Source organism: Phoca vitulina, unplaced genomic scaffold (genome assembly GCF_004348235.1).
Source record: "Phoca vitulina isolate PV1807 unplaced genomic scaffold, GSC_HSeal_1.0 scaffold12, whole genome shotgun sequence".
Lineage (NCBI taxonomy): Eukaryota > Metazoa > Chordata > Mammalia > Carnivora > Phocidae > Phoca > Phoca vitulina.
In genome coordinates, this window is record NW_022589715.1 from 527,078 (window position 1) to 543,750 (window position 16,673).

Sequence of the window (16,673 nt, forward strand, 5' to 3'; positions counted from 1 at the left end):
GCTTCTGAACACTGATTTAATTAAATTTATTTTTTTTAAAGATTTATTTACTTATTTTAGAGAGAGAGCACAAACGGGAGGGGTAGAGGGAGAGGGAGAGACAATCTGAAATGACTCTGCTGAGTGTGGAGCCCCATCCTGAGATCACAACCTGAGCTGAAACCAAGAGTCGGCGCTTAACCGACTGTGCCACCCAGGTGCCCCTGAACACTGATTATAGTTAGAACTTTCGTCTTGGAGTTTTGTAATTTGGGGATTAAAAATGGAATCAAGACATACTTTTTATGATTACACACATGCGCACACACACACTTAGGTAAAATGTACATTTTCAGTAAACACCCAGTATCTTAGGTGGACAGGTATTATGTTGGGATAGTGTGCTGGAGTTGAGATATAAATATCTGCGTGCTTTTAAGAGGTAGTCTTTCCAGGGTAGAAGGACTCTTTTCTGCTAAGATAGTGAAGTGAATCGTACAGAAAGAGTACTCTTAAGTTGGGGAGGTAGGAGGAAGGTGAAGAGGTGGAACTTTCTCTCTAACCTCAGTTTCCCTCTCTGGCTTTCCCTCCCCCCAAAGGTAGCAGGATTTCTGTTGCATTGGTAGTGAATATACTGAACCAAACTAATACTGATTTTGTGGCATAATATACAGTATATTTGTTTTAAAATACACTGTGTGAGTTTCATTAGCTCAAAGAATAGTATGTTAATTGAACAAATTAAAACTTAGCCAAGAAGCTTAATTAGCAGTGTAGTTTGCTTATGGATTGTTTATGACCATTTCTACTTGAAAGACAACATTTATCTTTGTTCTGAATTTATTCAGGGAAGAATATTTATTTGGGAAGGAAGATTATTTATTTGGGAACACATTTAATTTAAATGAATTAACATTTTTGTCTCATTTTATATGTTATATTTTTCAAATTGGTAAAAATTTCCTGCTTTTAACTTTGAACTTGTTTATATAGTATTGATATATCAAAGCTAAAGTATGCATGTGATAATTAGTGTATCTTCAGTTTTCAAAAATAGATAATCCTAACTTAAAACTTATTCATAATATCCTATTTAATTTGCATGTTTTTTACTCTGCAAAAGGTTTTGCACATGTAAAAGGCTTTAGTAAATCTAGTGTCTGTTATAAACCTAATGCATGCTTAACATAGAAAAATTGGACAATACAGAGAAGTACCTTGAAGAAACGTAGAGTACCCATAATCATGTTATGTTAACATTTATATATATATTTATATATATATAAACATTTATATATATAAATTTTTTAATGTGTACTTATGTGTTTTTTTAACCCATATTTAAGAGTTTTAAGGTATAGTTATACATCATAAAATTCACCCTTTTAGTGTACAATTCAGTCATTGAACTTATATGATTTTATTATGTAATGGTATGAGAATTTTTCTATCATAATTTTTTGAAAAAAGATTGTATTTTGAAAAACTTTAGAAAGAACTTTTTGTTTTGTTTTGTTTTTCCAGTTACGGTGATTATCTGGCAACTCTTTGTAACATTATTTGTAATTTCATATCAAGACACCTTGATTTCCTTCTTTAAAATATACAACTACCTGGGGCGCCTCAGTGGCTCAGTCAGTTAAGTATCCAGTTCTTGATCTCAGCTCTGGGTTTGATCTCAGGGTCGTGAGTTCAAGCCCTGTGTTTGGCTGTACACTGGGTGTGAAGCCTACTTAAATAAATAAAAAAAAATAAAAAAAATAAAAAATAAAATATGTAACTACTTTATTTAACCTTTTTTCCTTATAGCTGGGTAATAACTTGGTTTTCTTTTAATGTGAAAACCCATACTTGAAACCTCTTGTGTCTTCTTGGTTTGGAGTTCTTTATTCTGGATAATTCCCAATGATTAATATTTCCTCTTGGGATTTATTTTTCCAAGTATCTTTATTATTTCTCTGAAATCAGCCAGTTAGCATTTAAATAGCTTAAGGCTAATTAGCAGCTGATCTTGAACTTTTGCATATTTTTTTTGTTGTTTTAAATCTTTTTTAATTTGACAGAGCGACACAGTGAGAGAGGAAACACAAGCAGGGGGATTGGGAGAGGGAGAAGCAGACTTCCCACCGAGCAGGGAGCCTGATGCGGGGCTCGATCCCAGGACCCTGGGATCATGACCTGAGCTGAAGGCAGACGCTTAATGACTGAGCCACCCAGGCGCCCCTTTTTTGTTGTTTTAAATTATAGCACAGAATTGTTTTATGGACAGTTGTTTCCACTTGAGAAACTTAAAACACAGAAATTTGTCAAAAATGTCTAACCAAGCCCTGCCCCTGCCCCATATTTCAAACTTTTTTTTTTTTTTTAACAGAGATTACTAACTTGCATTTCATTTAAAATTACTTAAGTGCCTGGTTATTTCAGTTGTAAGTGAAATACGTTGTTTCAGAAAGGGAGAGTTAATATTTTCTTTCTTTCCTTCAAAATACATCTTTTAATTTTTTTAATTGAGGTCATCAGAATTTTAGAACTGCTGTAGACATGCTGATAGAGTACTGACACAGTCTCATATTGTGCTAGAGTGATCTTTTATTACATTTTGTTCTTGTTTGCTAACAGATGAGAGTGAGGATAAAGATGGATGCAAAGAGGGAGGCTGGCAATTTCTTGACTATCTGAGTGAAGAGTCAAGGAGGGACATCCTCTCCTCTTAATCCCTAACTTCTGAGTTGTAATAGTTTCCCTGCTTGTCAAGGAGTTCTTATTACCCCTTCCAAAACAAAGCAAACACAGAAATGAAATGCGTGTGTGTGTGTGTGTGTGTGTGTGTGTAAACGTGTACATAGACACGTATTTATATAGCTCTTTTATTTGATTTTAGGACAACTTTCCTGAATTCAGTAATACAATAGTTATTAAAATTTTACTACCTGAAGCTTGTACTTGATTTTATTAGCTGCTTCTCTCTTTTATCTGTTTATTTACCTGACTATTCCCAGTCACACCTTAACAGTCTTCAAATCCCTACAAATTTTATTATAGATTCTTAGAGGTTTCCACTTTCTGTTTCAGACAGTTACTTATTTCATGATTTTAAGGTAATCCAATACCAGCATTGTCAATTGGTTATTATCTCAGACTACTTATATGTCATTTAAGCCAGTTTTAATAGTTTTGTATGATACTTATATTTGAGATGCAGAGCAGTGGTTGTTGTAACTTTTTTCTTTGTCTCATAATATGCATACCTTTTTTTGAAATTCAAATTATTTTTTACTTTGTCTTTAAGTGATGATTTACTGGAGGATTCAGACAGTGAAGAGCATTCCAGATCAGATTCTGTGACAGGTATGTTAAAAATGTCAGATAATCTATTGTTTAAATCCTTGCATTTATACAGTTATAGGTAAAGCTAAATATTACTTAATTCTAAATTTCTTAGTTAATGCAAACTCTACATTTTCACTAATATACACAGAAAACTCAAATGTTAAACATTAGAGATCTTGAATTAGTATATGTAGAGTCCCATACTTAAATTTTAAATGGTATGTATTTGAGCCAAACAAGGTAAAGTTTTACTAAATTTTTGTCACAGATGTCAAGGAATACACATTAAGCCCTTCAGAATGTGTTCAGTTTATTTACATAATTTATTCTGTTGTTAAATAAAAGTAATACTGAAATTAAGGTTCTTTATCCCCAAAATAAAACAGGTAAAGAGAGAATAAATTTTAAAGTATAAAATCATAGACATTAAGGCATCAAGTAAGTGCTGCCTTACTCATTATCTTATGAAATGTTAATGGTGAAAGCATGTGCTTCAAATTTTAATGTAGTTTTATAATAGGCAAGGCTAATAGTACATCTCAAAATAGTTTTTCCATATCAGAATTCAAATTCTTGTCATTTTATTATAGGCTGAATGCATTTCCCAATACATAAAAGAGTTATGTTAACATCTGTTAATTAGAGTTTTGGGGACTGATTAAGATAAAAATAATAGTACCTGGGAAGTAGCCAGTAGTTTAAAAAAGTGACTGGTACTAAATTGCGGCTGTTCTGTAATGTCCTATTTCAGGAACTGAGGACATATATAACTTGTTAAATCTCTGGGGGAAGAGACACGACTTTGTATAGTACAGTTGTCAAAAATTAGAGTGAGTATAGAATAGCAAGTGCTCTCTAAATTCTAAATTGTCATGAAATTTTTTTAAAGCCCCCCCAAACAACACTAGACTGATTTGGAGTTAAACCTTAGTTGTCTTTTGAAGTAGTTTTTAGCAATGAAAAAAATTTTAAAGTAGGAAAACACCCTGAATAATTTACAAATGTATAATTAGCTCTAGAAAAATAAAGAATAGATTCATTAAAAAAAATTAGTCTGATGAAGATAATGCTCCTTTCCCATTTTGTTGTCCTTTTGCAAAAACAGAAAAGGGCTACAATTGCATTTTCTTAATCTGGGAGAGAATAATAAACTGGTCACAGGTTACCTGGAGACCTGGTTAGAGCTTGAATTCTTCTGCTAATTCACTCTTTGGTCTTGTCAAGTCACTTAAACTCTCTGGGCCTCAGTTTTTCCTTTGTAAAGTGAAGTGTTTGAGCACAGTGTTCCTTTTTTCTGCTCTTAAAGTTTTTGATTCTAACCATAACCTTTCCTTTGTATGCTGTAGCTTTGCTCTTTTCTCTGGGTCCAATAATCTCAGTAGGTATTTTTGTAATTATAGTATCTATCTTTGGTCTATTTCTTTATCCCTTTCCTACTTTTACCTTTCTCATCTATGCCTAGTTGCTTTTTCACACTTCCTTTAGATACTATAGTCCTGTTTATCTCACTTCCCAGTATCTAGAAAGTCACCATGTATTTTTGTTGGCTTTTTCTGTGATACATCATTTAGGGTAGGGGTTGTTGTCTTTATGTAGTATTAAAAGGTAGCTATGGAAAGAGAAAAAAATTCTTCTGGTTCAGAATTTTTAATTCCCTCCTTTTAGGACTTATAAGTAGTTCATTCATTTGTAGTAAAATAGGGATAGTAGTCCACCTCACTCGGGGTTTCGCTTTCCACAGTTTCAGTTACCTTTGGTCAACTGTTATCCTGAGCAGATAACCTAGTAGCAGAATGCTAGGACACAATGCCTCTGTCATTCACCTCACTTCCATCTCATCGCATAGGCATTTTATCTCACATCATCACAAGAAGAGTGAGTACAGTATAGTAAGATATTTTGGGAGAGAAAACACATTGACCTAACTTTAATACAGTATATTATTATAATTTTATTTTATTATTAGATATTGCTGTTAATCTCTTACTCTGCCTAATTTGCAAATTAAACTTTATCATATGTATGTATACAAATAAAACCTAGTACATATAGGGTTTTGTGCTGTCTGCAGTTTCAGGTGTCCACTAGGGGTTCTCGGAATGTATCCCCTGCCTATAAGGGGTGGGGGGGGTGGACTACTATATCTTCTAAGTTACTTCTCTTACATTGGTAGTTTATTGGCGAGTTTATGGAGGCTTGTGATATGAATGGGAAATGTGTTCTTTTCCTGAAGTATCTAAAATAAGTCATAGATGCTATTTCAAAATTTACATTTACTAACTCTAGGTGATTCCCATCAAAGTGAATGATACAGTCTGAAGAATTACAGAATGTATTTCTTAACTAAGAGACTTTTACCTGTTTTTCATTTGAAGGTTATGGCTTTTGAAAGTATCTAGATGATGTCAGAGAGAAAAGTTTGGTTTTGGGGCCAGATAACCGAATTAAGGATATATTTGCTTCTTGTGAAGAGTGGGAAGAGTGTTTGACAGGAGATTGAAGGAGGGTTCAAATTGAAATTTCTTAGTTTTAGAAAAGTGCTTAGGTAAAACCTAGTTGCTCACCTCAGGAAGCTGGCTGATAGAACTGCTGGCTGACACTACCTAAGTAAGCAGAGGAGAGGAGGGTTTCCCAAAATGATTATCTGGAGAATATTGTATTGCAGTCTGTTTATAGCTATATTATGTAAAAACTTGTTTTGTAGTCCAGTAGGTTTGAGAAATTCTGAGATAAGAATACAGATTTCCTTACTGCAGTATTTGACAGTTGTCATTGTGCTTTGTCTGTCTTCTGAAGTAGAATGTCCAGCATAGGCTGTTTCTTAGATGTTACTTTGTTGGGAAAAAGCAGAGTAATAATGCCACTTGTCATGCTGCCCGTCTTAACGAATAGCCCCACTTTCTATGCCATTTACTTTGAATATTTCTTAAATGTGTGTTAATACATGTAATTTGTGGTTATTTTGTTTTTAACCTCTATATACATACACTAGCGTTTTTTCCTGGCAATTTCTGACCATAACTAAAAAAAAAAAAAAAAACAGACATTAAAAAAATCATTTATGTAAGTTTCAGTTTAGTCCAAAAGATAGTTGAGCATCCTTAAGATTTATTATAGTGTACTATATGGTATCAAAATCTTACTGTCAACTTTTAATTTCAAATCTAAATTAGTAGAGTTAATATATATAACTAATGCATGGCAGTATAGACAGACTGCATGTGAACGTAGCCAAACGAGTGGTTGTGTAAATGAACAGCTTCATTAGGATAATTAAACTGTTCAGTGTATAATTATAATTTTCCTCCATTTAACTAGAAATGGTTTCAGTTTTAGGTCATAATAGCAACATTATTTGAATTAAGAGGATTATCCCCAGAAAATGGGAAATTCTAGGTAGAGGTGCCAGTGAGCATTTTAAAGAAATAGTTAGCGAAATAGTTAACAGAAATGGTGTGAACAGAACTTTCAGTACGTGTTAAGTATATGATGTTCCATGAATCTCAGTTGCACGTTACTTGGGCAGCTTTCAAACTTTCATGCAGTTTCGAGTTATATTTACTTCTTTTACTCTTCTGTATTTTTCTTATCTAAAATCATAAAGCCAATTCCAGTGCTTTTTTTTTTCCCATAAGAAATACTTAGACATTGGGACGCCTGGGTGGCTCAGTTGGTTAAGTGACTGCCTTCAGCTTGGGTCATGATCTCAGGGTCCTGGGATCGAGCCCCACATCGGGCTCCCTGCTTGGTGGGAAGCCTGCTTCTCCCTCTCCCACTCCCCCTGCTTGTGTTCCCTCTCTCGCTGTGTCTCTCTCTGTCAAATAAATATTTAAAATTGTCAAAAAAAAAGAAATACTTAGACATTATTGTTGCTAATAATGTTGTTGTTGACTGATAGTATTTTTTGCTATTGAGAAAGAAACAAATTGGTTCAGACTTTCAGTTCAATATCAAGAGATTATGCCTGGTTTAGGGGTTGAGTGACATCTGTTGCAAGGTTTTGTGTAGACAGACGTGGTGTTTGTGGAGCCCTGAGACTGAGAAATGACTTTTGTACTCTTTGTAAGGGGAGAGCACACAATGGACAAAAGATCATAAGGGGTAATGTAGTTAACTTTAAATGAGCTATAAATTAGCAGATAATACAGAATATGCTTTATGCTTCACTTGAAAATGGCAAATTTTGGGAACTTTTCCTTCCTAGTTATAATTTTTTTCTACGCTGAGGTTAGAATTACATTGCGTACTATGATAATCAACTGATAATTAGCATGGTGGGGTAGGAGAGAGGAGAGCATGCTATGACTTCTTCTAAATGGTAAAAGAAAGGGAACTGACAATATAATCATGTTTCATGGATATTCTATAAAGTGCATAAGTGATAGTTATAATGGTATTGAATGTTTTTTGGTTTAGAATTAAAGGACAGAAGTCCTATATTTTGATACTAATAACGTCTTCATTCTTTAACCATTCTCATAAATTAAAAAGGGTGGGGGAGGGTTGCTCATAAATTGCCAAGAGAATATATTCTGAATTGAAAATGATTTTGACTCTCTTGAATACGTCAGTGGTTCTTCTAGTGAGTAGATTTACCTCAGATTTGATTAACTTCCCTTTAAAATACTTTAATTTCTTCCTCTTACGTAATTATAATGCACTGATTGGATGAGTAAGAAAAGTAACGAAAGCGTTATACTAAAGATTCGTGATTTGCCAATCTCAAGGCCAATTCTAATGAATATTGTTCCTTTTCGAAGGGCATACATCACAGAAGGAAGCCATGGAAGTGAGCCTTGATATAACAGCACTCAGCATTCTGCAGCAGCCTGAAAAACTTCAGTGGGAGATTGTGGCAAATGTGCTTGAAGATACTGTTAAGGATCTTGAAGAACTTGGGGCAAATCCTTGCTTAACAAACTCTAAGAGTGAAAAGACAAAGGAAAAGCACCAGGAACAACACAACATTCCCTTTCCATGTTTATTAGCTGGAGGTTTATTAACATATAAATCTCCTGCTACCTCACCCATTAGTAGTAATTCTCACAGGTCACTGGATGGTTTAAGCAGAACTCAGGGTGAAAGTATATCAGAACAAGGGTCAACTGACAATGAATCCTGCACTAATTCAGAGTTAAATTCTCCTCTAGTAAGGAGGACTTTACCCATTTTGCTTCTTTATAGCATCAAGGAATCTGATGAGAAAGCAGGAAAAATATTTTCACAGATGAACAATATAATGAGCAAAAGTTTGCATGATGATGGTTTTACAGTTCCACAGATTATTGAAATGGAGCTGGATAGTCAGGAGCAGTTGTTGTTGCAGGATCCTCCTGTGACTTACATTCAGCAATTTGCAGATGCAGCAGCCAACCTTACCTCTCCAGATTCTGAGAAGTGGAACTCTGTGTTTCCCAAGCCTGGGACTTTGGTTCAGTGCTTAAGGCTGCCAAAGTTTGCAGAGGAGGAGAATCTTTGTATAGACTCCCTAACTCCTTGTGCTGATGGAATTCATTTGTTGGTAGGACTGCGGACATGCCCTGTTGAATCCTTGAGTGCAATAAATCAAGTAGAGGCCTTGAATAATTTAAATAAATTAAACTCTGCACTATGTAATAGACGGAAAGGTGAGCTGGAATCAAATCTTGCTGTAGTGAATGGTGCAAATATTAGTGTAATCCAACATGAATCACCAGCAGATGTACAAACTCCTTTGATAATTCAGCCTGAGCAGAGGAATATTAGTGGTGGATATTTAATACTTTATAAAATGAATTATGCCACTCGGATAGTGACTTTAGAAGAGGAGCCAATAAAAATCCAACATATCAAAGACCCCCAGGACACAATTACCTCGCTCATTTTGCTTCCACCAGATATATTGGATAATCGAGAAGATGACTGTGAGGAACCTGTTGAGGAAATGCAGTTAACCTCAAAGAATGGCATTGAAAGAGAAAAAAAGGCTGATATTTCTACTCTTGGACACCTGGTAATAACCACTCAGGGAGGATATGTAAAAATATTAGATCTTTCAAACTTTGAAATTTTGGCCAAAGTGGAACCTCCCAAAAAGGAGGGCACTGAGGAACAGGACACATTTGTTTCTGTCATTTACTGCTCGGGCACAGACAGGCTGTGTGCATGCACCAAAGGTAAGCTCTTGGTTTGTTTGGTTCTCCTACAAATCTTATAAAATCAGTGTATATGGCATTCATTTATATGCATACCTACTATGAATTTTAGATCCATATAGATGGAGAGAAATTTATTTTTTTTATAATGAAGCGGTAAATCTTTCTACTGTTTTAACTTTTTAAAACTTTTTTCTACTGCCCTAGGTAAGGATTCTAATTGTAAATAAGTTAATAAGTCTCTCAGAAAGTATCTTCTCTGCTTTAACCTCAAGAAAATAACCTGCTGTTGTTTCTGTGAGTCCTGACTCTGCATCTGCTCAAATTTGTGGCCTTGGGCAAGTTACTTTAAACTCAGTAAACCTTTGTTTATTTATAGACGAGGATAAAAAGGCCTGTTATCAGGCTTCTTAGAATGAAATGAAATAATGTATATAACGTTTTTGGCACAGAGATATATATTGGTCATTATTTCCTCCTGAAATAAAAATATTTAGCGAATGAATACTAGTTTTGCCAAATAAATTTTTCTTTTCTGATTTATTCCTGACCTTTGGCTAATGGTTGAATCAGCTTTGCAACATTTGAGGCCCCATACAGAGTAACACATAGTGTGCATTTTTCCTCCTACTTTTCTTATTATATATTTTAAATTGGAAAGATAAAGCAGTTTTTGAAACGGATTACTGACAATATCAGGCAAAATGAGTAGTCTTATTGATAGTTTAGTAGGAATTTAGGGTCAGGAGATATTTGAAGCCCAGGTAACTATAACCAGTGCTTGGGAGAAGAACTGGGTGTGAGGAGAATCATACATCTCATTTGTGGTTCTTGGGAGGAATTAATCCGAGTTTTTCCTCGCTTTAAAAGATTGCAAGAGTTTGGCCAAGAAGAGTAGTGGTGAATGTAGTGGTTCAGATTGCCTTCTTTGAAATACATCTAGTGAAATAAGGGGAAGAAAAATCTTCAAATAACATCAGAACCCAAATAGATTAATTTTAAAAATGAGCAATGCAGAATAACTTTAGACTAATTAAACTTTGAATTAGAGTTGATAAAGTTTAGAAAAACCATTAAAATACTATGTGGTGTGAAGGATAATTTGAAGTTTTTGATCATGTATGTGCCAATTCACTGTTGTGAGAGCTTTACTTCTCATAATTTGTTTAGTCATCATGCCAACTTTATGAGGTATATACTATTATTGTCTTCATTTTACAGATAAGGAAACTGAGGGAAGGAGAGGTTAAGTAACTTGCCTAAGTCACAGAGCTAATAAATGACAGAGTCAGCATTCATACCTGGGCATCTGTTGTCAGGGTGCTTAAACTACATTATACTGCTAGAATGTAACAAAAGCATAAGACTTGTAGGGGCATCTGGGTGGCTCAGTTGGTTAAGTGTCTGACTCTTGATCTCAGCTCAGGTCTTGATCTCAGGGTCATGAGTTCAAGCCCATGCTGGGTGTGGAGCCCACTTAAAGTAATGGAGCCTACTTAAAAAAAAGAAAGAAGACTCATACATTGAATTTTAAAGAATCTTTTAATGTGAAAGATTTAAAAAATGAAAACAATTTAATATGCCATAGGCTATCCAGAGTGGAGCTGAATTTGGAACCTGAGTGACCTAGGCCCAGGGCACATCTGTGTTAGATACTAGTATTTTCCAGAAATACAGTCAGGGTTTAATGATTTTAATTGTTTGATGAGATATGCTTTTGTGAGACAGAGGATAAGTAGTGTTTAAATAGATTAATGTATTCTTGGAGTTTGGACAATGAAAAGTTCTAGGAATCGATCTCGTGTGATAGGGAATTTATCCAGATGGATCAATGGACAAGAAAAAGCCTGAGAAGTTAAGCACTTTGAAAATTATCTCCTAGTTCTTCAAGGATTGACTGGTCAAGATAGATGTGAAAAGATGAGATTAGTAACAAAAAAGAGGGAAGAAAAGTTGATGTTTTAAAATGTATATATGACAGTCCAAAAAGTAGTTGTAAAAATTTTTAAAAAGGATTACAGGCTCTGAATCAAAAGGACGTGACATTTCCATGACATGTCATAAGAGTGTATTCAAGTAGCATAAAACTCTTTTTCTCATGGAGTCATTGAGCCTTTTGATAAAAATCTACAACTAATAAATGTTGTAAGTTAATTTCAAATAGTATTAATAATATACTGAAGGTAGATTTGATGGAGCTATGTTTGATTAAAGTTCGGAAATAGAATATACACACGCATACATATATACATATATGTGAAATGAGGAAGTAAGGTCCCTTCTGGCCACCAGCCAGCAACTCCAGAAATGTGGGCCGCTTTCCCCACAGCTTGCACAGGGCTGACGAATGGGGGATGGCAGCTGGTTCCTGCAGGCCACTTCCGTGAAAGATCAGTAGCCTTTCCCTTTATCAAGCATCTTCTGGTCATTGTTTCTTGTTAGGCTCCAGAGTTCTGAAATAGTTGATTTCAGTCACTTTCTTTCTTTTTTTTTTTCCAGTCACTTTCTAGTTCAGTAGCTGACCTCTAGAGCTTCCTACCTAGAACTTCCTACTCTGCCATTTGGTGTGACATTACTGGTGCCTTTGTTGATATATTTTTTTAAATACTTTTTTGGAGTTCTGTTCTTAGTGATTTAATCTGTCACAAACTACTTTAGAATAATACTAACTTAATTCTAGTAAAATATACTTTGCTCTAATCTTTTTTCTCCTGCCCCTTTGTGCTACCATTGTCTTATATGTCGCATTTAGGTAAGTTATAAACCCAACCAAAAAGAGTTATTTTATACAATCTTTGTCTTTTAAAAAACTTTACAAAGAAATGAGATAAAATATATATTCATCTACTTTACTCATTTTATCACCTACTTACTCATTTCTCGTACATGTGTGTGTGTATGTGTGTGTGTGATAAAATTTGGTAGTGCTTTCTTTCATCTTGAAGGACTTTAGTACTTATTACAAGGCAGATCTCCTAGTAAAAAATTCTGTTTATCCTGAAATATCTCTATTTCACATTCATTTTTGAAGAATAGTACTGTATATAGAATTATTGGTTGACTATTTCTGCACATCTCATTCAGTTGCCTTTGGCCTCCATTGTTTCTGGTAAGTCCGCTCTTAATTTGCATCATGGTTATTAGATCTGATGAGTCATTTTTAACTTGTTGCATTTAAGGTTTTCTCATTGACTTTCAGCAGTTTGACTGTAACATATATACCTGTGAATCTCATTGTATATATCCTACTTGAAGTTCATTGAATTGATTGGATTTGCAGTGTAATGTGTTTCTTCAAATTTGGGAAGTTTTTGTCCATTATTTCATCAGTTTTTTCTCTTTGCCTTTTCTGTTCTCTTTTTCTGGAATTCCCATTACATGTATGCTCTTATACTTGATCTGTCCCATAGGTCTCTGAGATGCTTTTCATTTTAAAAGATCTTTTACTTTTCTTCAGATTGGTTCATTTCTTATGCTCTATTTTTATTTTACTGATTCTTCTACTGCCATCTCAAATCTGCTTTGAGCCTCTCTAATGAACTTTTCATTTTACGTATTTTATGTTTCAACTCCAGAATTTTCCTTTTGTTCTTTAAAATTTCTGTTTTTTAGTTGAGATTCTTTACTTGTTGAGTCATTTCCACCATTTGTTCCTTTAATTCTCCATACCTGATTTCCTTTTATTCTATAAAAATACAGTAGTTTCTTTGAAGTTCTTGTCTGCCAAACCCAAATTTTGGGAACTCAGAGATATTTCTCAATGATTTTGTTTTCCTTAAGCATGGGTCAGTCTTTCTTCAGATGTCTTACAATTTTTGATTTAATATTGGACATTTTAAATAACATTGCAAAATTCTGGATTCTGATTTCCCCTCTTTGGAGGTTGTTGTTGCTTTGTTTGTTTGTTTGGTAACCCATCAGGACTACATCTGTGAAATCTCTTTCTTTTGCAGTGTGCAGTCACTGATGTCTCCCGTCATTTTTTTTTCCCCAGAGGTTAACTTTTAAACCTTGTTTCTTATTTGTTGCCTTTGTGTCCACTTAGCTTAGTATTCAGTCAAAGATTTTGATAAATGATTATGCCCAAGTAACTTCACCAGAAAGGCTGTATTCAGGTGTGTCCTGGCTTTTATTTGCTTTATTTTTATTTTCTGTCATTTCCTCTTACAACTCTTCTGCATTTGCATGGGGCTTAGTTGACTGGGAATGTGTGGATGGCTTGGGCCCCATCTAGTTTTGTAACACATGTGTACAGCCTCTGATCATTGTGGATTATGTGGAGAGTTTACCAAGCCTCCTATGTTTCTTTCACTTCTTGTAACTTTGTATTAAGGGCAGAGTCCTGACTTCAGGATGCACCTCATTTTTGTTGCCACTGAGCCCTTTAAACTGATGGCTTTCCAAATCCATTGAGCCCCCTCTGGCAGTAGCATCCCTTCTGCTGGTTTTCATTGCTTGCCCCACCCTGATTGAATGACAGTTTTGTCTGGCTTTGTCGTTGCTTTTAAGGAAGAGGAGTTGTCATCTTCCTTATTCTGTCATGTTGAAAGTGAATCTCCAACTACTTTTGTTAGAATATTCTTTTATCCATTGATTTTTGTCTTAAATATTTGCTAACTTTGCTTTCAGTTTTTTTCTGTGAGAAATACAAAAAACAGAAATTCAGTTTAATTTCATTTCATGGTGAATGCTTCAAAAAATTAAGAATCTTTGTTCATTTTTGTTACTGCTGAGATATTTAGCTAGTGCATCAGTTTCCTCATCTGTAAAGTGGCCACAATAATAGTCCTTACCTCAGGGGTTTTTGTGAAGACTAAATGAATTAACTTAAGCATTTAAAATAGTGTCTTACACATAGTTAGTACGAGGTAAATAACTGTTTTCACATGTTTGTGTTGCCATTTTTTAAATTAAATTTTCCGTTTGTAGTACCTTGTCAGATTAATTTCTAATTTCTGGAAGATATGTCACTTTGTCAGCCCTGTTTATCTGCTTGTTGAGTGATATTAAAATAAATTGAGTTTCTTAACTAAGTAGTATGCATTTGTATGTTTATCCATATTCCGTGTTCCTGTGTTGATAAAATTTTATTACATCATAGGTGGTGAGCTTCATTTTCTCCAAATTGGAGGAACTTGTGATGATATTGATGAAGCTGATATACTAGTGGATGGATCTCTTTCTAAAGGAATAGAACCATCTTCAGAAGGTTCCAAACCTTTATCAAATCCTTCAAGTCCTGGCATTTCAGGTATGATACTAAATTTTTAAATGAAATCTTAAAAATGCAAATTCTTGTGATGTTCAAAGTTTTCTGAGTCTTTCTTAAATAATCTTAAACATTCTTTCAGTTTTTACAGTCAACTCTTGGTTACTTTGTTGAGGGAGTTCATTTCTTTGTTGCCATTCTTTCACTTGGCTTGTTTTTGTTTATTATTTATCATTGTTTTTTTCAGTAGTTGCAAATTTTTGTGAACATTAAAATAAAAAATGTTTTTTCACCTATGGTAGGTTGGCCAATATTGGTGATGTTACTTAAGAGGTAAAACATTATTTTGGCCATTAAGGAGCTTTTGGTCTAGTTAGGGAAAAAAACATAAAATAGGGGAATTGATTAAAAAAATATGAAGTCAGTGGAGTGGCTTAATGTTACTAATGTTACTACTGGAATTGAAAAGCTGGAAAAATATTCTCTTCCTGGGGTAGTATATTCAGATCCTCATTTGCCCCATTGTGCACCATTAGATAGGTTTGCTTTTGTATGTTGTTTTTGCCTCTTCTCTCTGTGTTCTATACTGCCCTCCAGAACTATTTTTTCAGAAGTAATAATTAACATGTTACTCCTGCTATATCCTGGACTTTTATGAAATAATTCTAGTCTTCTTCTCAGTGTTTGTTACAGTAAACTTTTCATGATTTCTTGAGTGTATAATTCCATTTCATGCTCTTTACATGTTACACTAAGCTCTCCTTCCCCACCCTTTATGACTATAGTTAGTCCTTTTATGCTTCCACAGTGTTATGTTTTACTCTTAGTCCTTAATAGATTTTATTCCCTAAATCTAGCATTTAAAAGGTTAATGAATCTTTAATGAAAAGTGTGTTTAAACTCAGATGTATTCCAAATAGAAATAATACATAAAGTTGGTATTTGATTTTTATGGACACTTAATATTTGGGTATTTGATCATTTTTCTTTGCACCAAAGGCAAACCTTTAGTGATTACTATATAATACCTGCTAACTTTAGTGACTATCAGTATAATCTATGCTATCTTACATGCCAGGGTTTTTCAGCCTTAGCACCATTGTTGCCGTTTTGGGCTGGATAATTTTTTGTTGTGGGCAGACTCCTGTGCTGTATTAGCAGGATCTCTGGCTTCTATCTACTAGAGTCCAGTAGCACAGACAATTACCTCCTTCCAGGTGGCCCTTGGGAGGCAAGATTGTCCCCCTGGTTGAGATAAACTGACTCAATGTCTCATGCTATAATAAGTCAAGACTTGGCTGTCTTGGGACGCCTGGGTGGCTCAGTCGTTACAAGTGTCTGCCTTTGGCTCAGGTCATGATCCCAGGGTCCTGGGATCAAGCCCCACATCGGGCTCCCTGCTTGGCAGGAAGCCTACTTCTGCCTCTCCCACTTCCCGTGCTTGTGTTCCTGTTCTCTCTCTCTCTTTCTCTCTGTCAAATAAATAAATAAAATCTTAAAAAAAAAAAAGACTTGATTGTCTTGATTAACTATACAGTTTGGTTTAAAAAGCTGAATGTTTCTTACTTTATAGGTTATTGTTATAATGGAAAAGAAATTTTATTAAGATTTATAATTTATTAAATTTATTTATTAAAATTTATTTATTTATTGAGATAGAACACGAGCAGAGAGAGGAGCACAGGGAGAGGGAGAAGCAGATTCCCTCCTGAATGGGGAGCCAGACGTTGGGCTTGATCCCAGGACCTCTGGATCACGACCCGAGCCGAAGGCAGATGCTAACCAACTGAACCACCCAGGCACCCCAAGAATTTTCGTATATAGTCCATAAATACTATTGAGTAGAGAAAAGATGAATTAGATTATAAGGAAGTAAATATGTAAAGAAGGGATATTGACATACAATTAATGTTTACAAACAATATTTTAACAGTTTCAGTCTGATTTAAAAAGCTCTAAGCTTTGAGAAGAGAAATGTGGTTTGAAGTATACTTTTTGTAATTTTATAGAACTCAGCATAA

The 16,673-nt window shown here is 34.6% G+C and overlaps 1 protein-coding gene across 8 annotated transcripts in view; it reads left to right on the plus strand.

Moving 5' to 3' along the window:
* BIRC6 (baculoviral IAP repeat containing 6) overlaps positions 1-16,673 on the plus strand; it is a 226,517-nt gene that overhangs the window by 49,759 nt on the left and 160,085 nt on the right. For all 8 annotated transcript variants that reach the window (XR_004300267.1, XM_032410257.1, XM_032410255.1 and 5 more), the window contains exons 9-11: positions 3,269-3,327; positions 8,070-9,464; positions 14,545-14,694. Coding sequence is in view for 7 of the 8 variants with exons in the window: in XM_032410257.1 (XP_032266148.1) it covers positions 3,269-3,327; positions 8,070-9,464; positions 14,545-14,694 (1,604 nt within the window). In the remaining variant the exon portion in view is untranslated. The remainder of the gene's footprint in view (positions 1-3,268; positions 3,328-8,069; positions 9,465-14,544; positions 14,695-16,673) is intronic.